The 23,688-nt window shown below is 40.6% G+C and overlaps 1 protein-coding gene across 2 annotated transcripts; it reads left to right on the forward strand.

The window, feature by feature from the left end:
• Window positions 1-224: 224 nt before the first annotated feature.
• On the forward strand, window positions 225-21,842 carry HMGCS1 (3-hydroxy-3-methylglutaryl-CoA synthase 1). 2 transcript variants are annotated; one of them, XM_030330312.1, is made up of 11 exons: window positions 225-353; window positions 6,118-6,178; window positions 12,302-12,759; window positions 13,086-13,211; window positions 13,743-13,907; window positions 15,308-15,473; window positions 16,271-16,441; window positions 16,916-17,022; window positions 18,364-18,489; window positions 18,722-18,885; window positions 20,020-21,842. In XM_030330312.1, exons 3-11 carry the CDS (start codon window positions 12,312-12,314, stop codon window positions 20,107-20,109), a joined length of 1,563 nt encoding a protein of 520 aa, XP_030186172.1. In that variant the 5' UTR covers window positions 225-353; window positions 6,118-6,178; window positions 12,302-12,311; the 3' UTR covers window positions 20,110-21,842. The 2 variants fall into 2 exon arrangements, with proteins under 2 accessions (XP_030186172.1, XP_030186177.1); XM_030330317.1 differs by lacking the exon at window positions 6,118-6,178.
• Window positions 21,843-23,688: the final 1,846 nt, after the last annotated feature.

Raw genomic sequence — 23,688 nt, forward strand, 5'->3', positions numbered from 1 at the left:
CAGGCCGGCTCTCGGGCCACCCCACGTCACTCTCTCACCCCACTTCCTCGGCCCTCCAACTTTATCCCCGCCCCTTCCCCCGCCCTTCCAGCCACGAGGGAAAACCCTAGCAAGATCCCGCCTCTAGTTTTCTTCGGATTGGTAGAAGCCGGGCTGGGGGGCGGGCGCTGCCGGGCTACTCTGTGGGCCACGATTGGCTGCTGGAACCACTGTCCAGCCTCCCACCGGCTGCCGGCCTTGCCGGAGTCGGGTGGGTCGGCGGCTATAAAGCTGGTGGTGGAGGGGAGGCCTCGCGTACTGCCCTTTCGTGGCTCGCTCCCTTTCCGCGACCACCACCCGGAGGTCACGTTTGGGTGAGTGCCCCGCGCGGAAGAGAGCTAAATTGCTGCGGCGCTGCGGGCGGGCGGGCGGGCGAGGTGAGGGCCGGGCCGAGGCGGTGTCCTTGACTAGGCCCGTAGGAGGTCCTGCTTGGTTCGGGTGGGGAGGAGGTATGGACCCGGCCCCAGAGGAAGGGGCGCCGCGAGCAGGGCCATGAGGGGCCTCCCCTGCCAGGGGCCCTGGGGCTCTCACCGCGGTAGGTCTGACGAGGGGCCGAGGAGTCGCAAAAGGGAGAAGGCGAAGGGGCGTTGAGGGCTAGGGTTCTGAATGACATAGCCAGGTGCTGGAGGTGCCGGGGACGTGGCTGTGATCGCCGGGAGGGGATTTGGGGGCAGGGAGGCGCATCAGGAGGGAACGATGAGTTGGGCTGCCAGGACGTTCCTGGAGCTTTGGGTTAAGGGTGGACGCCGAAGGATGGGGAAGATTATAATTAGATGGAGGCTTGTAGGTTGGCAAGTGGGTGTGTCCTCCTGCAGCCACATAAAGAGAGTTGCTGGGAAGTGGGCATAACTTTTGTTCCCTGGCTCAGGTGCAAGAAAGCATCACAACCGTGATTTAGCCTGGAGGAATACTTGGGCTCTTGACTGCTTCAGGCAGCTTGCTTCAGATATCACAGATTCCGCCTCCCACCTTCCCGCCTCCATATTTTTTTATGCCCATATTAAAAAAAAAAAAAAAAAAAGGTTTCCTTGGTGTTCAGAAATCCCGTACCTCCCTCCTGCTAATAGCTTCGGGGCCAGCCCGACCTGATACGGTGATGTAATGGGCAGGCACCCACAGGGCCTTCACACACAGTGGGTTTTGGATTAAGCCAGGGACATTTCAAAGCCAAGTATATGGTGTCTTTGAAAAACGTGCGTCCTGCTTTGACCTGTGGTGGAGAAAAAGATTACTCTCACCTACCCTGGAGGAGGGATTTGGACAACAGATAATGAGATTGTCTCTGGTTGTCATGTTTGCCCTATGGCCTTGGCCATCACAGGCTTTTTTTCCGAGGCTCACCTCTGGGGCATGTCTTCCCTGCTCCTGATGCTCTTGTCATCCAGCTGCAGTAGAAGGAAATGTTCTGGCTGCTGCTAAGTAACATTTGCTCGATTGCACGGATGAACTATGAAAAACAGTGGCAGGATACGTGACAAAATTAAGACAAATGGAAGTGCTCATATAGTTAACAGGTTTTTCCTTCTGCGATGGAGCTTGGGCTTTCATTGTACAGATTCTGTTAGAAGGCGGATTGGAAGTCCTTAACATGGATCTGTGCCAAATGGTTCTTTGCATCTTGAGACGTCTAAGCCGTTTGTGTTCTTTCTTTGATCAAAACTTTGTTTTTAAAATTTCAGTTATTTTTGTGTGGGTGAGGAGGGTAGGGATAGCATATTTTATGGAAGAGGAGAAAGACTTTATTTCCTTAGTGTTTAACCTTTGCAAGTCTCTTTCTCCTAAATGTGTAGGTTTATCCTTTATTCAGTTCTAGTTTAGTCAGGAACCCCAGTTCTCAGGAGGGTGTTTCCAGTGGGGAGAAATTATGGGATATTATGTTTGAGGCCATAAGAGGCCACATCATCTATTGGTAGTTTCTGGGCCTTGCTTTTCATTTTGTTTAAGTATTTATCTAGAGTGCTTTTATACCTTGTTATTCTTTTTTATTTTATTTATTTTTAATTTACATCCAAGTTAGTTAGCATATAGTACAATAATGATTTCAGTGATTCATCCCCTGTGTATAACACCCAGTGCTCATCCCAACAAATGTCTTCCTTAATACCCCTCACCCATTTAGCCCATCCCCCCACCCACAACCCCTCCAGCAACCCTCAGTTTGTTCTCTGTATTTAAGAGTCTCTATGTTTTGTCCCCCTCCTTGTTTTTATACTATTTTTGCTTCCCTTCCCTTATGGTCATCTGTTTTGTATCTCAAATTCCTCTTATGAGTGAAGTCATATGATATGTGTCTTTCTCTAATTTCACTTACCATAACATAATACCCTCTAGTTCCATCCACATAGTTGCGAATGGAATACACTGTTATTCTTAACTGTGGGAATGACTAAGATTTTTTGATTGAATTGAGATTTTAGCTAGCTTTTCTGGAAGGAAGTTCAAAACCCTGATATTGATGTAATATGTGTTTCCTGGGTACCCTAAAACTATTTAAACCCATAAAGCAGTGGAGCTGAAAGGAGATGCAGTTGAGGTTCTGGTTCAAGGAATTTGATTGGCTATATATTCAGAATCTATATTTAGTTTCATGTAGAAAGGAACAGAGTCTTATAATTTTATGTTGGGTTACTAACAAACCAAATAGAAGGGTGTGTTATTTTTATGTTTCTCAAGATGGTGGTATAGATTCAGAAGGTTTGAAAACATGTTACCCAATCTAATGAGAGGGTGGTAGGACTCAATTCTTAATAATCTATTCATTCTGACACTTGGCATGTGATGATCAGTTGCTGTCTGTCAATCGAGTGTAGATAGAGTAGAGGAGCTCAGTCTTCATCTTGGCAGGGTGTGTGCCTGGGGATGTATACATACGGGAATGTTGCTAAGACCAACAGACTCCTTACATTTTTCAGTAGAAAGCCACTCTTCTGAAACACCTTCTAGGCGCTATTTGGGGCTGCAGCTCATTTACAAACCGATAGCAAAAGGAACTGACTAATGAGGGCTGCTCTGTGTACTTGAATCTAAACGATTTGTCCTCTAATTGTGATAACTCCAAATTTAGCTCCTCAAAAACTGGCAGTAGAATGCCCTTTACTCCAAGGTCTCAAAGGGATTTCAAAAGAATCAAAATACACCCCCTCTCCCATTAGGAGCCTAGGAATCTAGTATGGATAAGAAGACTGTCAATAACTAGTTTTCCATTGAGAGTAGAATATGAAGACTTTGAGTGAATCACATACTTGCTGTAGAAGTGCGGGACCCTGATGAGAAAACTCTAGGAAACCTTGCTGGAAGAGGCAGCTTAGAACAGGGCCTTGAAATAGGAGTAGAATTTATAAGCAGACCAGTAACTCTGGGGAGAGTTAGGAATGTCTGTTTTTTACTTAGAGAACTAGACCAGAGTGTACAGGCGTTGCCAAAGCCTTCACCGTAGTTTTGCTTGCTTGCTCCTAAGGGGGAAAGATGGCCAGCTCTTTCTCATGAGAAAGGGTGTCCTGGATTTCTCTCCTTTTATAGGGAAAAAGATCAGCAGGCAACTGCTTACCATTTATCATGGACCAAACTGTGTGCTGGGTGAACTCTTCTGACTACTTGTTTGAATCAAGGCTGTAGAGGGATGCCAAAGATGGAATTCAGAACTCTGAATAAACCTCAGGAGAAAGCATCACTGCATGAACCTGGTTGGCCCTGGCAGTCTCAGCAGTTTTCAGTTTTAATCTTTGCCAAACTAGAAGTGCCTATATTGGGCCTCTGGAGGCTCCAAACAGGCTTTGTGGTAACAGTGCCCAGCCGCTTGCGGTTTATTAACTGCTGATTATCCTGACCCATGCTGCTCCATGATTTGTCCTGAAGGGACCTTGTGTTAAAAATAAGCTGATGGTCAGCTGGAGACTTTGGCCTTGCTGTTTCAGTCAGGATAGAGAACCCTTCTAGCAGTTGCAGAAGAGAAAGGAAATCCCTTTCTAATGGGTTATTCCCCAAAGTGGCATTTACACCCTCCATTTCCTTTCCTGGTCTCCTGGCCTCTTCTTCTCCTGGGAGCTTAAGTAGCACAGCAGTCCTCTGTGAATCTTTTTTCTTGTGTTTCTTTCTTTGCTCTAATGCCCTTTTCTCTGTCTCCTTTTCTTTCCCCTCTTCTCTTCCCTCTCCTCTCTTTCTCTTGCTCCCCTTTCTCCTCCTCCCCTCCTCTTCTCTCCGCCTGTCTCCCCCCCCCCCCGAATTTAAATAATCAAAATTGAAAGAGGGAATATTGGAAGTTCAGGAGAAATTTCCTTGGGAAAATAGTGTCAAATACATATGCCTACATGGTTTCAAGAAGAAATATTACTAAGTTATTTAAATAGTCTCAACATGGAAGGGGAATCATGTTTTCCCCTCACCAGTGAGGACTAGTCCCTGTGGTCTGCTTAATTTGCAAGTTACAAAAGCATAATTGAAATAGCAAAGAACAAAATGCAGGTTATTTCTCAAAGTGTATGTATAATTCTGTAATCAAAGAGATCTTTTGAAAAGTTGTTTTTTTTTTTAATGTTTTTTATTTTTGAGAGAGCATGAGCAGGGGAGGGGCAGGGAGAGAGGGAGGAGAGGATCTGGAGTGAGCTCTGCACTGACAGAAGAGAGCCCGATGTGGTTCTCAAACTCACGTACCGAACTGTGAGATCATGACCTGAGCCAAAGTTGGATGCTTAACCAATTGAGCCACCCAGGTGCCCCAAAGAGATTTTTTGGAATGTAGTAGTCTTATCAGGGTTTATTTATTTGGGGTGGGGGGGTTAAACTTAATGAAATAAAAGGAACTAAATCTGGGAGGAGCTCTTAAATGTAATCATGTAAAAGAAATAAATCTTTACTAAATTATTTACTAAAAATAATTCAGACTACTGAATGCGGTCTCTGGTTAATCAGTCAAGGGCAGACGCTAAGTTTGCCAATAATTACATAGAGAGAAAAGGTAATTGTGTTTTCGTTAATATAGGAACTATTGTCTCGAGCAATACTCCTTCAGAACAGATGGCCTGAAGAAAGTGCTCCAGTGTCACCTTCCTATTGCATTTCCACATAATTTAAATGATGATAAAGCTTAATGCTAGTTTGTCTTGATACTGCATGCTTATCTTTTTAACACAAGCACTATAGGGAAAATTACTTTTTAAAAAGTTGGGAAGGGTGAGGGCGGACCTGTTGAAAACTAGGAGCACAAGATTAAATACAGGAAGGTAATTAGGTCTTGCTAGAAAGATACATATTTCATTTGAAAAATTCTAAGAACTAGGATAATGATGAGTTGGTGCTTGATATTACAAAACATTTTTTAAGCTTATTTATTAATTTTGAGACAAAGAGAGCACAAGAGAATGAACATGAGCAGGGTAGGGGCAGAGAGGGAGAGAGAGAATCCCAAGCAGGCTCCACACTGTCTGCACTGAGCCCCAGTGCTGAGCGGATATGTGGCTCAATCTGATGAACCTGTGCAGTTATGACCTGACCCCAAATCAAAGAGTGGATCATTTAATTGACCGAGCCACCCAGGAGTCCCTTCACTCCAATTTATAGAAGAGGAAATTGAAGCTCAAAGAGGCACAGATCACTAAAGCCACCAACTCTTAAAAGTGTAGAGCAAGCTCTTGAATGTATCGATCTCATTACTCCAGAGCTTGCTAGTCCTGTACAACTTATTGATATTTCTTTCCTTCAATTCTTAATAATGCAAAGTTAGTAAAGACAACTAACAACTCTCCCAGCATCACACTTGATTTAAAACCTGAATCGGTAATACGAACTTCGTATGTCAGGTCATTACCGGGACCGAACCTACCATTATAAGCACTAATGAAATAAGGTGGAGATGTTTAATAAGCTTTAAGTACCATTTTTCCAAGCAAAGTCAAATTTGTTCTATGGCATGTGATTGGGCAAGGAAATGCTTATTGAAGGAATAAGGAATTCAATAAGGAATTCAATAAGGAATTCCTTATTGAAGGAATGCAAATTTGAACACACTTGGAATTGGAGTCATTATTTGAATTCGTGTGGTGGTTTATGACTTTAAAAGAAGTTCTTATTTGAAATTCCTAGCGCCTGAAGGAGGAACCAGAGTGACAGACCTGGAGACTACAGTCCTTTATCCCTCACACAGGTATGGCATCCTGTCGTGCTGCCGAAGGAAAGTGTTCCTCTCCAACGGAAGGGGGAGATTTAATTTTCATCCCAGGGCTAATAACCATTTGTGTGCCCCACACATTCTTAAAATCCATTACAGAGTTATACCTTATCTTTAAACACGAGTTAATGCTGTAGTGCCTTGGGAGACCATTCAATTTTGTGATTGTCAGACTGATGTTTAAAATCTAGAAACTGATTTTTTAAAAAAGTGTGCCTTTTCTCTCCTTTTTAAAATTTTGAAAGAAAATTTCTGTATTTTATTATAAATGCAGAATAGAATCCCCATTATCCCACTTACATATTTTTTAATTGCGCATACAGTGCTCTGAAAAATAACGAAGTACCTTTTTATGGGCAAAAGGTTAAAAATATTTGAAGGGGATTTTTTAACTGTCAGATCTTTTTTTAAGTTCATTTATTTTGAGAGAGACAGAAAGGTGCGAGTGAGGGAGGGGCTGAGAGAGAGGGGAGATAGAATCCCAAGTAGGCTCCATGCTCAGTGCAGACCCGACAGAGCCCGATGTGGGGTTCGATCACTCAACTGTGAGACCATGACCCAAGCTGACATCATGGGTCAGATGGTTAACCATCTGAGCTACCCAGTCATCCCTAAACTGTCAGATTTTTAAACTATATTCTATTTAGAGTTTTTTTGTGGTATTTAGAATAGTGAATTAACCCATTCTGTATGGAGTTAACACCATAATGTGAAAATCTGAGATCTTTAGCTGGCTTTTTTCTTTTCCTTTTTATAATTTATTTTTGGCCTGCTTCAGAGAGCATCGAGAGGACAACACAAGAGCACATGCTTAATAGGATAGTTAAAAGTAAAGATTACAGTTCAGAAACTATACCATATTTTTTGTTGTTTGAAATGCCATGGAAGCAATTACTTCCTTGTATTAATTTTTCATTCTTTTCCTACTTAATCTTACTCTCCCTTAATTTCAACCAAAAGCTAAATATTTCAAATTAGATGGCTTTTTACTGGGAATATAATAAACATCTTGGCCATCAAAACCCCTCAAACAATGAGCAATATTGATTGAGTCAGATACTGTAAAACTTTTTCCATACCAAGATTAGGGTCATGATTGACTTTCAACCTGATGTGAGTGGGTTAGTTAAGCTACATTTTTTACCCCAAATGAAACAAGGTACTTAGTTAACCCCTCGGAGGTTTAAGAATAACAGAGTTAGGGGCGCCTGGGTGGCGCAGTCGGTTAAGCGTCCGACTTCAGCCAGGTCACGATCTCGCGGTCCGTGAGTTCGAGCCCCGCGTCAGGCTCTGGGCTGATGGCTCAGAGCCTGGAGCCTGTTTCTGATTCTGTGTCTCCCTCTCTCTCTGCCCCTCCCCCGTTCATGCTCTGTCTCTCTCTGTCCCAAAAATAAATAAACATTGAAAAAAAAAATTTTTTTTAAAGAATAACAGAGTTATACCTTATTTCTTAAGTACCGTAATATAAGAACTGATCAGAGCTGGTCAGATTATGGTAAATATGGATTAATTCTGGGATCAAAGCCTTGCATTATGGCTTCTTATAAACTGGTTTATACCTTCAGAAGATTGTATATATTTGTCCATTTTCTTTCCAAAAGCGTTGCAAGCTGTTGGGCCAGGCAAGGGAAATCACAGTGTCCTCAGGATGTTTAGAGCAGTTTGGAGAGTTGTAAAGAACCTAAAGTGTCAGCTTGTGGGAAAGGCTGGGAAGGTGGGTGATCCTCCTGCCCCTGGTGACTTCGAGGATAGCATGTAGGAGGGGTTCCTCTTCTAGGGATATGGACTGGTCTTTGTTTTTAAACACTAGTTATAGAACTCTTTTCTGTGGATTATGCAGAGGACTTCATGTTATTTTACTATAAACTGAGAATCTGCCTAGTGACATTTTAGTTCCATTATGTCTTTATTTCAACTTCAGTGTAATGCAATTTAGATGATCATAAACTGCTAGGTTTCCAAGGAAGAGGGGAAAGAATAGAAGAAGAAAACAGATGCCTCTCTGTTAATGTAGCCAATTTGACAGAATTTCTGTCTAGTCATGACGGTTGAGGATAGAAATCTGGGAGCCATCCTAAACACTTCCTTCTTTTCTTAACTTCTAGTCAATCACAATTTCTGCTAGTTTTTTGCTTCCATATCTTTTGAAGCTGTTCTTTCTTCACCCATCATGTAGTAATTGCTCTGGTTCATGACCTGTCTTCTCTGGACTGCTGTACCTGCTCCCTAACTCACATCTGTTCTCTACACAGCACCAGTGATTGTGCAAAATGTTGACTCTCAAAATTTTTGACCATGACCCTCAGTAAGAAATATACTTTATATTGCAACCCAGGGTATGTGTGAATAATTGAAACATAATTTTCATGAAAAAATTCTTAAATTTACTGTGTGCCATGCAATCTGATATTTTCTGTCCTTTACTATTACATTTTAAAAAATGTTGTTTGCCACCCACTAAATTGATTTCCAGAGTTGGAAAAACACTGATCCGAACACTAATATGACCCAGGTCACTCCTGTTTAAAACCTTGATGGCACCTTAATGTCTTTATGATGAAGTCGAAGCTCCTTACCATTAGCATAGCAGAACTGTTATGACCTGACCCTGACCTAGTTCTACTGACGTATTACTTGTCTGATCTACTCCCTGGGCCTCACATTTCACTTAGTAAATTAGTAAAACTTTTCATAGTTCTTTGCTCTGTGCCTTTATGTATGCTGTTCACCCTGTTGAAAATCTTCTACCACCATTTGCTTCTGTAGAGCTTTACTGATTACTCCTTACTCATTCCTAAGACTCAGGTCAGCACCAGTAACCAAGAAGCCTCTCTCCCCACTCTTGCCCCGCCACCAGGTTGGGTTGGGTAGTTCTCCATAACATAATCTGACTGTCTCTGCTGTTTCACTTGTTTAGTATTAGGTGTTTGTATCTTACACACAAGGTGGTGAATATTTATTTGAAAGGGCAAGGGTTATCTCCTATGAAACTGGTCCCAAATGTTCGGCATATAACATGTTGTCATTGTTTAGGTGAATAAAAAAACATATACATAAGATTCTTGTATTTAGAAGGAAGATTCAATGATATCCCTTAAGACCTTTTTTTTTTTTTTTTAATGTTTGTTTATTTTTAGAGAGAGTAAGCATGAGCGGAGGAGGGGCAGGGAGAATCCCAAACAGGCTCTGTGCTGTCAGTGCAGAGCCTGACATTGGGGGGCTTGATCCCACAACTGTGTGATCATGACCTGAGCTGAAATCAAGAGTCAGACACATAACTGACGGAGCCCCCGAGGCGCCCCACTCTTAAGATCTTTAACTTAGATTTTGTGATTATATCTCTAGGGGCTTATTTTTTAAGTTTTAATATACTCATGACTTGATGGCTTATGGGCTCAGAGTAGATTATTACATGATTTAAGGATAACCTCTCTGTTTTAGATATTCTGTCAAGATTTCCATAATTAACAACTCACTATGGCCGTAGTTTGTAATTCGTTATACCTGATAATATACCAGAGTTTGCAGAGTGGCAGGGGACAAATGACATAAATATAGGATCTTATTTTCACGTTTAGGAGTCAAAGTAGTGAGTCGGTCAATGCTATAGAAGGTTGGTGAACCCAGGTAGGACCCAGGTAACTCTCATAAGCTAAGACCTTTAGGTCAACGAAAACCTGAAATTCTGTCACCTAAATAGCACCTTCCAATTGTGTGATGCCTAAAAAGGAAATTGAGTTGTAGAAGTTTATCTTTTCTAAGTTTATTTATTTTGGGAGAGAGCGGGGGAGGGGCAGAGAAAGAGGGAGATGGAGAATCCCAAGCAAGCTCCATGCTGTCAGCACAGAGCCTGGTGCAGGACTCGAACCCACCAATCGTGAGATCGTGACCTGAGCTGAAATCAAGAGTTGGATGCTCAACTGACTGAGAGCCACCCCGGCTCCCCAAGTTGTGGAAGTTTAAACAAAGAAAAGGTTCTTTCTCTAAAACTAACAGGCTTTGCCATTCTTCAAAGCCTGACATCTATATTCCTCTGACTCCTGTGCCGGCTGGGTTCTGGGTAGACTGCCCATGGAAGTACTCAAGAGAGATTGGAAGGTGGGAAGAAGGGGCGGTCTTGTTGTTGTCAGTGGCGGTGGCAGGAAGGGTTGGGATGGGAGGGGTATCTTGGCTCTAGCTCAGCAGCAGAGGTGCTAGTGCTGACAGCCCCAGCGGCTTCAGCAGGAATGTGAGCTCTGGGGATTTGAATAACCACCTTCCCCTTTTTGCTCCTCTAGCCCAGCCAACACATTTGAAACCGTTTCCCTCTATTAAATTCTCCCCTGTGAGAAATAATTTAGAATAACTTCTCTTAATGAATACAATCTCTTGAAAAAATTGAGACTCTGGTAGGTCATGTGACTTGCCCGTAGGCAGGCACGTAGCAATGGTGTTGAGTGGCTAGCACATTTATTTTACTGTTAGTAAATAAATCTAGGCACTACTGAAAGTATGTATAGTATGGCAACAGTTTTCTATAGTGCCCTTTTAAAAAAAAGAAGGGGTGGTTTTTAAAAAAAAAATTTTTTTAATGTTTATGTATTTTTGAGACAGAGAGAGACAGAGCATGAACGGGGGAGGGTCAGAGAGAGGGAGACACAGAATCGGAAACAGGCTCCAGGCTCTGAGCTGTCAGCACAGAGCCCGACGCGGGGCTCGAACCCACGGACCGCGAGATCGTGACCTGAGCTGAAGTCGGCCGCTTAACCGACTGAGCCACCTAGGTGCCCCAAGAAGGGGTGGTTTTAAGAGGTGTTATCTAGATGCCACATAAGTAATATATGGATTACCAGTTTTCAAATTTGAATCAGTTTTTTTTTTTTCCCTGATTTAAAAGCTAAGTGATACCTTGTGATCATTTGTTGCCTATATACTGGCTGTAGAAAGTATAGGATATTGGCATATCACCCTGTGATGGGTCCTGGAACTTATTTTTGCTTAAAATTTTAATCATATGGGTTCTGGGTGAGGGAGTGGGGTTATTTATAATAACAGGGGCCTTGTACGGATTGATTTGGTGGACTTCTATAGTATGGCTTTTCTTTAAGTTTGTTTGTCTGTTTGTTTATTTATTTAGAGGCAGGGAGGGGCAGAGAGAATCCCGGGCAGGCTCCACACTGGCAGTGCAGAGCCCAGTGCAGGGCTCGAATTCATGAACTGTGAAACCATGACCTGAGCCGAAATCAAGATTCAGAGGCTTAACTGACTGAGCCACCCAGGCGCGCCTGATTTAACAATTTTTAAAGTCCCTTAAAGTCAATAGCTGTGAATAATCCATATATCTATGATGAGTGACTGACTGACTTATTTAAATGTTCTTGGGTGGCCAGGAATGGATTAGGTACTTGAATTCTGATTTGTGGACCATATTACTAATTGTCATTGTATTTTACTTTATAGTTCTTTAAAACAGAAGGATCTTATTTGAGTTTTCTTTACCTTTAATAATCATTTCTTAAATCTAAAGAGGTCCAGGGTTTTGTTTGTTTTTGCTTTTTAAAGATTTTATTTTAAGTAATCTCTGTGCCCAGCATGGGGCTCAAACTCATGACTCTGAGATCAAGAGTCGCACGTTCCATCAACTGAGCCAGCCAGGCACCCCTGAAAAGGTCTAGTTTTAAATCAGGTGCAAATCTTTGTAAAAGACAGTAATTTTAAATAATAGTATTCCATTCATACTACAATGACTACTTTCACGTATTAAAATTGCCCCTAATATAGTCCGTGGTATTGTAATAGCATTGTGTGGTGACAGATGGTAGCTACACTTGTGAGCAGAGCATATTGCATGGAGTTGTCGAATCTCTATGTTGTACACCTGAAACTAATGTAACATTGTATGTCAGCTATACTTCAATTAAAATAATAATAATAATAATTATTATTATTATTATTATAAAATAAACTTGACTGCCCTAAGTAAAATATACTAAACTTAGAACCTAAATTAACATTTTGGGTGATAGTTGAACTTTTAATGTTGATGTCTTAAGTTTGAACTTGACAATCTGGAATTTATAACCTAAAACAACATTTTTTTTTCTGTTTTTCTTTCTCAAGCTCTTTCACCATGCCTGGGTCACTTCCTTTGAATGCAGAAGCCTGCTGGCCAAAAGATGTGGGAATTGTTGCCCTTGAGATCTATTTTCCTTCTCAATATGTTGATCAAGCAGAGTTGGAAAAGTATGATGGTGTAGATGCTGGAAAGTATACTATTGGCTTGGGCCAGGCCAGAATGGGCTTCTGCACCGATAGAGAAGATATCAACTCTCTTTGCATGACTGTGGTTCAGAATCTTATGGAGAGAAATAGCCTTTCATATGATTGCATTGGGCGTTTAGAAGTTGGAACGGAGACAATCATCGACAAATCGAAGTCCGTGAAGACTAATTTGATGCAGCTGTTTGAGGAGTCTGGGAACACAGATATAGAAGGAATAGATACAACTAATGCATGCTATGGAGGCACAGCTGCTGTGTTTAATGCTGTTAACTGGATTGAGTCCAGCTCTTGGGATGGTATGTTACATGTTATATGTTACATGTTATTCCAAAGAAACTCTCCTTGAGGATGCATAGGCCCAAACGACCTTTTAATTAATGCCATGTGCAATCTTGCCAGTTACGCTTGTTTGAATATGCTCAGAAATATAGCTCTTTCAACTTACCTGAATTATAAACTTGTTATCTTTATCATGTAGGACAAAATTATAAAAATTTGGAATATTTTTTTCTTTGCCAAAGATGAGGAAAGCACATACTAGAAAAATAGAAGACTTCAGTTTATATGTGTGATATTTATAGTGGTGATCACCTTCTTATATATTAACAAAAATATTTTTCAGGACGGTATGCCCTGGTGGTTGCAGGAGATATCGCTGTCTATGCCACAGGAAATGCTAGACCTACAGGGGGAGTTGGAGCTGTTGCTCTCCTCATTGGGCCAAATGCTCCTTTAATTTTTGAGCGAGGTGAGTGTTTGAGAGAGCATTTCTTTTTTTATTAGCAAAGTGTGCCAAGAAAGTTGAAAACAGAAACAGAAGCCGGTATTTACTGAGTGTTCATTAAATGCGGGTACTGCCTGCTCAGTGCTTTATTTGTGTTATTGTATTTAGTCTTTACAGCGATTTTATGAGGTAAGTAACATCATTCTCATTTTACAGAGAAGTAAGATGGGTTTAAGTAACAACCAAAAAGAGCAACTGGCCCATAGTCACTCATTAGTGACAAGTTTAATTTGTTTTCAGTTCAATAGAGCAATTGTGATGTCCCATTTAGACATATGAAGCTTGTGTAAAATGTTGCAGTGAAAGAAGTCTTAGGCCTATCCATGGATACTGTTGTTTCATTTCAATTACATGTTGGTCTCACCTTGTGATTTCTATACTGCAAGTGGCAAGAGTAGATTATTAAGGAAAGTTCCCATATAATGGGATATGCTTACTAACATACAAACATCAAGAAGCAGAAATACATATCATCTTCCTTTTTTGTTCTAATAGGACTTCGTGGGACACATATGCAACACGCCTATGACTTTTACAAGCCCGATATGCTTTCTGAATATCCTATAGTAGATGGAAAACTCTCCATACAGTGCTACCTCGGTGCATTAGACCGCTGCTATGCTGTCTACCGCAAAAAGATCCGTGCGCAGTGGCAGAAAGGTGGGTTTCATCCATTCTCCTTGGTTTTGGTATCTGTTGAGGGCAGTGCGATATACTTTATCAGTGCGGTATACTGTTGAGGGCAGCGCGATACTCACTAAAGTATCTTTAGTGAGATGTTGCTTTGTAGGAGTGTCCTTTAACCATTTCTTCCTCACCTACCAGATTGCATTTTCCCATAGTTTTTGGGAATGTGTAATTTCGGAAAACAGGTAAGCTTTGGAAATGAGGTATGTCTATGCAAAAATACTTAGATTTATCCTCAGTAAAAAATTAAAACTAGGGTTAAAGAAAGTGACTTGGGGGCACCTAGGTGGCTCAGGCAATTAAGTGTCCGACTCCTGATTTCAGCTCAGGTCAGGATCTCACGGTTCATGAGTTCGAGCCTTGTGTTGGGCTCTGAGCTTACAGTACAGAGCCTGCCTGAGATTCTCTCCCTCCCTCTATGGCCTACCTAGGATTCTCTCTGCCCCTCCCCTGCTTGTGCTGTCTGTCTGTCTCTCTCTCTCTCTCTCTCTCTTTCAAAATAAAAAAAACTTGAATTTTGTTCATCTTTTGACAGAGGTACTTTTATAAGGCTTTAGTTTGCAACTGTGATCCAGAGCAAACTCTAATGAAAATAAATTGCTGAAGTGACTCCCTCCGCCCCATAGGTTGTTTGCATTTGACCTGTGAATTCGTACTTGCTTTTTCAGTGTCCTCATTAATCTCTATTTTTAATCCTAAAAAAATTTCTTGAGATATACTCAACAGTACAGTATTTGAATTAGTGCTATTAAAACACACAGTATTATATAAATCAGGCTTTTTCCATAAACTAACTTTGCTTTATAGAGGTTGTGAGAGAGGGTTAAAAATTGAATAACATAGTAAGATTGAATAACATAGTAAGATTCATGGTGGTCCTGGAGAAGAAGCATTCTTGCATTGTGTAAAATGTCATACTGTTTAACAGTATTTAACAATACAGTGATTTTCTAGCTTTTTATTAGGATCCATAGTGAGAAGTACATTCTACTTTGTCTATGCTTGCTAAATGGAAACAAAAATATCATGAAATTACTTATCCATGCCACGAGTTATACAGTTTGCTATTTGCTACTGTATTGTCTTTCATTAAAAAAATAAGGTTAAAAAAAAAAAACAGAAAAAGCTGGCCCCAACCCACTAAATTAATTACAGACTCTTAAGTATGGAAACAGTGATGTGGTAGTGGATATTGTTCTATCTCTGGATGTCTTTTTGATCTGCATTTTAAGCCATTAGAGATTATTTCATTATACGGTATATTTTTGGTTGCTTTTTAAAGATATAAGAACATCGTAGCCTTGTTCTAAAATCAGCCTTCCAAAGATAGTGGTTTAAATGAATTTCATAATTCCTTTGCGTTTCTCTTTCAGAGGGAAATGATAGAGATTTTACCTTGAATGATTTTGGTTTCATGATCTTCCACTCACCCTACTGTAAGCTGGTTCAGAAATCTCTAGCTCGGATGTTGCTGAATGACTTCCTTAATGACCAGAACAGAGATAAAAACAGTACCTATAGTGGCCTGGAAGCCTTTGGGTAAGAGGAGTTGTTATGATTTTTTTCCTTCTGTGTGAGAGTATCATTATTTTTATAGACATGAAAATTTTAGAGTCAAAAGGATCTTAAAAGTCGTCTAGTCTAACCCATCTATGTCATTAGTGAAGAAACGGAGTCCCAGACAGGTGGTGGCTTACCTACATGAATTCTTTAGTTATTTCTCATATTTTCTGATTTCCTCCTTTTAGCTCTGTTCCTGTTGTCACCATAATAATATAGCCTGATGAGTGCTCATATTTACTACTACAGCCTCTGAAATCTTTTCCCTGCCTCTCAAGTCCCTGTGCCCCATCCCATCTCACACGCTGCCGCTATCAAAGTCGCCTTTCCTACTCCTTCCACATTTTCCCCACTCTTGGGGCTCCCTAGAATGCCATGCCTGTTCCTTCTTGCCTGTGGCCCTTCTACGTCTAATAAAATTCTACTCAACTTTTTAAGACCTGGCTCCTGTAATATCGTGACTTTTCTAACTAAATAGACATTGTTATGGACTTGAAAGAGTAGTGTATTCAGCTTGGTGGCGACGAAGCTTTAGTGAGTTTATAAACCCACTAGAATTAAGTTGTCTTTAACATGATTATAAAAAACTTCAACCAAAAAGACTGTATGTGTGCAACTGTTACATCTTCCATAACCATTAGCATGTTGCTACTTGGCTTTTAATAAATAAGGAAACTAAATCATACACACCAATTAGAATATTAGTTACGTCCACTAGTATAATAAAAATGTAGTCTTTGAGCATTGTAAGATGGTCTTTTTTCTTAATCTTTCAGGGATGTTAAATTAGAAGATACCTACTTTGATAGAGATGTGGAAAAGGCATTTATGAAGGCTAGTTCTGAACTCTTTAATCAGAAAACAAAGGCATCTTTGCTTGTGTCAAATCAAAATGGAAATATGTACACATCATCAGTGTATGGCTCCCTTGCTTCTGTTCTGGCACAGTAAGTACCCATTTCGGCTGCTTCACTCCTGTCATTTGGGGATGTTCAATTTCGAAGACTGAAGCTGCTGGCAGGCATGTTGTTGGCAGGTCACAGGATGACATTTTATTGCTAGGCTCTCTACCTACTGTCCATTGACCCAAAGAGAAATGGGACGAGGCTGCAGTTACTCCTGGGTACTTCGTTTCATACTGGCTTTCCTGGCTGCTGTTCTCGTGGTCTTCTTACTCTTGACCCGCAGTTGAACTGTAAATCCCTGGTTGGCAGAGTAACTCATTTTATGACATGATGACTTTCATAAAGCCCCATCATTCCCAAAGAGGCGAATAGTCTTGTTTCCAGTGTGCTTGTTGTAAAGCGCTAGGTTGGCTTCCTGCGGCTACAGGCTGAATTTTGACTCCCAACGCAGTCTTCCCACACCTTGTAGTTTTAGACCAGTGGGACTTTTTCATGACATTTCTTCCCTCTGCGCAGGTACACGCCTCAGCAGCTGGCAGGAAAGAGGATCGGTGTGTTCTCTTACGGTTCTGGCCTGGCTGCCACCATGTATTCCCTTAAAGTTACGCAAGATGCCACACCAGGTAAATGCCAACACTCCCAACAAGTGTGTATCGAGAAGCTGCCGTACCAGGGTCCATTCAGCGGGCTTCCCGAGTGAGCGCTTGAATCTGTCCCGCAGATAATTACATTTGAATCTTCATCACTTCTTTCAACATCGCCAGAGTTTTACTCTTGAATGATCTGCCTTAACTGGGTAAATAAATGGCAGGATTATGTCTGAGTTGGGAGATCTTTTTCCCTCTCATCTGAGTCAGAAAAAATATATAATGAGCTTAAAAAATCTTATTACGGCGGGGTGCCTAGGGGCTCAGTCAGTTGAATGACCGTCTCTTGATTTCAGCTCAGGTCATGATCTCATAGTCTGTGAGATGGAGCCCCATGTTGGGCTCTGTACTGAGCACTGAGCCTGTAGCCTGCTTAGGGTTCTGTCTGTCTCCCTCTGCTCTCCCCTGATCACGAGTGTTCTCTCTCTCTCTCTCTCTCAATCTAAAAATAAAGAAAGAAAAAGAAAGAAAGAACACAGCACTGCACTATACTTCCTCCTCCCCAACAGTTTTAAAAAATACATTTTTTTAGAGGTTTTATTTATTTTTGAGAGAGAGAGCTCAAGGGGGGAGGTGCAGAGAGAGAGGGGGATAGAGGATCAGAAGCCGGTTCTGTGCTGACAGCAGAGAGCCCGATGTGGGGCTCGAACTCACAAACGTCAAGATCATGACCTGACCTGAAGTCGGATGCTCAACCGACTGAGCCACCTAGGCACCCCATTAAAAAAAAAAAAAAAAAAAAAAAAATCTTATTATGGCATAGTGTTTGGCTTTTCCTTCTTCAGCAAGTAACTATTTTTATCCTTTGTGTCAGTTTTAAAGCATTTATAAACGGGATACAGGTAGGGAAAGGGATGCATATCTGTTTACTACAGGCAACTTTTGAGTCTGATCATACGAGTAATAGCAAACCGTTTCTTTTTGGTTTGGTTTTATACTAAGATATTTGATTTTTATAGCTTTCTAGTTTTTGGCTTATATTTTGAGAAACTTTTGTCCCTTCCCTGAGTAGGAAGGAGCAAAACATGGAGAAAAACTGGTGGAAGACTTGGCATTACTCTAAGACTGGATCATGTATTGACCATAGACAAGTTACTTATAGTTTCAGATCCCACTGATTTCCTGACTTGTCTATTGTCTGATACCAAACAAATGTCATAGGGAGGCTGCACCAAACAAATACTATCATATCTTTCAATTAAACAATATCAGGTAGTTCTACAAGGAACAAAAAGTTGTTTTTCCATTTGGTAGCATTTTGTTCAGGCTTTGGAGCATGCTACTTTTGTCTTTTAATTTTGGTGTTTACTGTTTTAGGGTCTGCTCTTGATAAAATAACAGCAAGTTTATGTGATCTTAAATCAAGACTTGACTCAAGAACTTGTGTGGCACCAGATGTCTTTGCTGAAAACATGAAGCTCAGAGAGGACACTCATCACTTGGGTAAAAATACCAAATTGTGTTTAAACATTTAGGTATATACCCAAAAGCCTATTGGAGGGCTCTAATAATATGAAACATGTTACATGTAAGATAAGGATATCTAGGCTTTATTCGATACTAATCTGGTATCAGTAAAAATTGTGGGGAAATATGCAACTTTTTATCTCTAGTTTTATTACCAGGTGAATTGTATATCATAACTAACGTTTCATATTCTCTTCCTTTCCTTTAGTCAACTACATTCCCCAGAGTTCAGTAGATTCACTCTTTGAAGGAACATGGTACTTGGTCAGAGTGGATGAGAAGCACAGGAGGACCTATGCCCGGCGCCCCTCTCCCAGTGACGACACCCTGGGGGAAGGAGTGGGACTTGTGCATTCAAGTACAGCCACTGAGGTGGGTAAAGCTCGTCGTGCTTGTTCTCTGCCTTTGACAGCGTAAGAAATTTCCATCCCCACATCTCCGGGGGACCCGAGACTGAGCCACCTAAAGGAATGTCGAGAAAGCAGAGTATTTCAGAGCTAGGGCTCTGGTGTTGGATTCCAGCTGTGCCATTTTCTACTGTATGAAGTGCTTTGCACTCAAATTATTAGCAGTTTGAAAATGGATAGTAAATACTAGGTTTTATTAAGAATACCAACATTTAAAGGAAAACTGATGTAGAGAGAAGGCTCATTTTGTGGTAATGTCTTGGTGAGAGAGGAGCCCCCGTCGTCTCTTCAGGCCATTGTCAAATCTCTATAAATTGTCAAGCAGCAACAATAATAGCAGTGATTTGAATTCCTATTATATGCTAGGAACTTCATTTACATTTTATTTTTTTAATGTTTATTTGTTTTTAAGAGCAAGAGAGAGACCAGGGAGGTACAGAGAGAGAGGGAGACAGAGAATCCTAAATAGGCTTTGTGTTGTCAACGCAGTGCCCGATGTCGGGTTCGAACTCACGAACGGTGAGATCATGACCCGAGCCAAAATCAAGAGTCAGATGCTTAACCAACTTAAGCCATCCAGGCGCCCCTATTTACATTTTCTGATTTAGTCCTTACAAAATCCATCTTGAGTAAATGATGCTATCCCCATTCTACAGATGAAGCTGCAAGAAGTTAGATGATTTGCCAAGTCAAGGCCACGCTTTAAACTAAGGACTTTATGACCTTGAAGTTGTTTATTTTATCTGCTCATCACAAACTTGATGAATGCATAGGCTCGCTTCTTGCTCTTACACAAATTAGATAGCAAGTCGTGGCGCTAGAGTGAGAGTTGGCAACGCAAGAGTAGCAAGTAGAATACTGTGTATGGAAGGTCTCGGTGGTCTTCTCTCCCTCGCTCTGAGTATTTGTGTATTACTTCACCATTAGGTAAAGAATTGCTATTTAGTTCCTTCCCTGAAAGGTTCTATAGGATATGTGTTTAGCATCAACCTCTCCAAAGTTGTCCTTTCTCAGGTTTTTCTTTAATGAGAATTTTAATTAGCACTCTATCTCTAAAAAAACCCCAAGGAGTCAACAACTCTTTTTCCTTCGATTTTAGCACATTCCAAGTCCTGCTAAGAAAGTGCCAAGGCTCCCTGCAACAGCGGCAGAACCTGAAGCGGCTGTCATTAGTAACGGGGAGCATTAAGATAATTGTGTGAAGTGGAAGACTTAAGTCAGTGTGGGTTCGGGTGGGGGGTATGTATGGAAACAGTTCTGGGAATGGGATGTCTGGGGACAATTTTAAAGGATTACATGTTATGTAACTTTTTATGTGACTGACATGGAGCCTGGAAAACTATCGTGTTCTTGGGAAAGTCTCTTTGCTCAATTTGCTAACATGCTTCCTGTCGTGGTCTAGCCAATGCTTAATGTACCGGAATGATGTTTAAGGGCTCTGTAAACTTCATACCTCTCTGGCCATTTGTATGCATGAAGCTTAGTTTTTAAATGTGGTATGACGAATTGTGCGCTTTGGGCGAAGAAAGCAGAGGTACTGGTCTCCGATTTTAATTTTTTTAAACACACAAGAATTTTGTACTTTGAACAAACAAGCTTACTGAAAGTACCTGTGGTTTTTGAAAAAAGTTTCTAGTTCAGGGCGTATGGTCTTAAAATGTGATATGCACAAACCCTGTTTAAAAATGGCAAGACAAACCTGCTCTTTTTCTATAATTTATAAATCCTGAAGAGGGAGAAGAGTTGGGATGATATGGCACTGGTTCTGGAAACCGGAATGTTGCTTTAAATCCAGGCCAGCAGGGATGAGTTATTGCAATGACCTCTGTGAACAGAGAGATGCTAGCGTTGAGTGGACGTTTGGCATAGACAGCGTGCTGCACTGGGAGCTGTGGCTGTACCTCTGGGTCTGCTTCTGGATCGTTGGCTCAAGGTGGATTATGCTGAACAACACTGAGATGTCGGTGGAGCTGTGTATGAGGAAGTGTTGGGATCCTTCTTTGCACCTTATTTTGAAGAATAAGTAAAACATCTTTCTGGCTGCCTTTAAAACTTTTAAAACAAGATGGAAGGATGAGGCAGGGCATTATTAGGTTACTTCTGATGCTTCAGTGTTATGAATTCAACTTAAAGACTGACAGCCTAAATTCATGGTGTAAGTATTCCTTTTTTTTTTTTTTTTCTTTTTTGGGTATCTTTTCAATGAAAAAAACAAAAAAAACAAAAAACTGCAACCCACGTTTTTATATAGTATGACCAGCCAAAAAGAGTATCCCATTTCAAGTTCTGGAAGTAGGATTTATAAAGCATTTTTTTAGACTTTCACCTTAAAAAACCAACAAAAACTATCACATAGAATGAATAAGAAGACTGGTTAGATTGTTTTGTAGATCTTCTTGGTGCTGAATATGACATGAGCCTTATAGATTGTAACATAGAGATAGTTGGAACTAATGTACAGAACTCAATTTTTTAAACTTTATTTGCTGTTAAATTCTGTGAAGTTTCAGTTATCTCAGATAAACTTACACAAATATGAACTGTAATGTTTCAGATTGCAAGGTAATATGTAATGTAGTGTTTGTAAAATACTCTTGTCTAATATTAACTAGTGGTATTTTGATTTGTACAGTCATAATTTGTTAAAATGACTTCATTTTAACATCTACTGATGTAGATTAATAATGTAAGTTCACATTTAAAGATTAATGGGAAAATGGTGCATGTAAGACTTTCACAAGTATTGGGAGTTTGGTATGTTTTGAAAAGAGTTAATTTAACTTTTGGGTGTCAGGAAATGGGTTTCTCAAAGTCCATTGCCGGCAATGGGCAAAAGCCTGGTGAAATTGTCAGAGCATTAACTGTACACCTTATCAACAGTGAGGTGAATAACTTTGAATAAAGTTTTAGAGAAATATTTCAGATATTTGAGTATTCTTTTTTTTCCCTCCTGAACTAAGAATTTAGGCAAGAAATCAGCCAAGGTGCTATTTCTAAATATGGGCATTTGTTTCATTTCATTTCATTCATTCACTAATTTATTCATTCATCACTCAGCAAACATTTGAAAACCTGATATAAGCAAGGCACTCTGCTTAGGTCAGAATTAAAGAGTTATAAGGCATAATGTCTTGTCCTCAAGGAGCTATTCATCTAGTGTGGAAGAATTTGTACTCATAATTTATTATTTTTACCTTTTAAACAAAGTGGGTGGTCAGCATGTATAAATTTGGCTGTAAATATTTATGAAGAGAGTTACTGTATTTTCCTGGAAACAACCTAAGATTAAGAGTTACCAATTAAAGGGGCGCCTGGGTGGCGCAGTCGGTTAAGCATCCGACTTCAGCCAGGTCAGGTCACGATCTCGCGGTCCATGAGTTCGAGCCCCGCGTCGGGCTCTGGGCTGATGGCTCAGAGCCTGGAGCCTGTTTCCGATTCTGTGTCTCCCTCTCTCTCTGCCCCTCCCCCGTTCATGCTCTGTCTCTCTCTGTCCCAAAAATAAATAAACGTTGAAAAAAAAAAATTAAAAAAAAAAAAAAGTTACCAATTAAAGATCAAACTTTACAGCCAATGAACTGCTTCCAACCAGCAAGAGCCTCCAACGTAAGAGTCACGTGGTGCTGGTGCTCCCAGGGGTTTTATAGAGAATTTTCACATTGGCAGTAATACTGGACCAGATCATCTCTAAGAGCCGTATCAACTCTTAGGATTGTATGAATTAGGAATTAACCCAGATTATTTGCTAATCCCAGTCAGCTCCTATCATCGTGTCATGTCTACATTCAATACTTAGTGATAATTTCTTAACCTTCTGGGTTTTTGTTTTTATGAACACTAATGAGTAAGTTTAAGATTAGCAGATCAAACTCAAACGGATGCAAACAGCTACTTTTGATCCTCCTGTGATTCAGTTGAAACGCTTCTTCCCTTACCTCCTGTTTGAAATGTCCTGAAAGAAATACTAAAGACGTCAGTGGAGCAAGGAATGAATGTAACAGGGTCTTGAAATCATTTCAAGCGAGGTAATCTTGACATCAAAACGAACACTTTTAAAATTTCCAGCAACTACTTTTAATTAAGTCCTAGGTTCCTTGTGTTTTTCCAAATTGGTGGTCAAAGAAAACAGTCGTCCTGTGATTCCCCTCCCCCAAATTATTATAATGGTAGTAATTTGGTGCTGAAGATTATGAATAGCAATCCTCAAGAAGTTTATAGATCATCAGAGTTCTGGCTTATAATAATAATGCATTTTTATTTTAAATGTTTAGAAGTAAAAAGGAATTCATCTTTTACTTTTCTTTGCCCATGTTTCATCATTGTGCAAGCCTCTATAGTAAAAAAAAAAAAAAAAAAAAAGAAATGAGGGGCGCCTGGGTGGCTCAGTAGGTTAAGGGTCTGACTAGCTCAGGTCATGATCTCACGGTTTGTGAGTTCGAACCCCGTGTCGGGCTCTGTGCTGTCAGTTCAGAGCCTGGAGCCTGCTTCGGATTCTGTGTCTACCGCTCTCTCTGCCCCTCCCCCACTCATGCTCTGTCTCTCAAAAAATGAATAAATGTTAAAAAGATTTAAAAAAAAAAGGAAAAATTAAAGTTTTGTTAGACTGATTTTACAAAAGCATCCCTGTGCCTCCACGTCTTTGAGATGCTATTAAGCAAGCACCTCCAACCCACCTTAGCAAAACTCTTGATCTTTAGGGCCTCAAGAGTTGCTTCCTCCCTGAAGGCTGCCTAGACTGCATATGTGCTTACTGCAAATGTGCTTACATTTC

This window comes from Lynx canadensis, chromosome A1 (assembly GCF_007474595.2).
Source record: "Lynx canadensis isolate LIC74 chromosome A1, mLynCan4.pri.v2, whole genome shotgun sequence".
NCBI lineage: Eukaryota > Metazoa > Chordata > Mammalia > Carnivora > Felidae > Lynx > Lynx canadensis.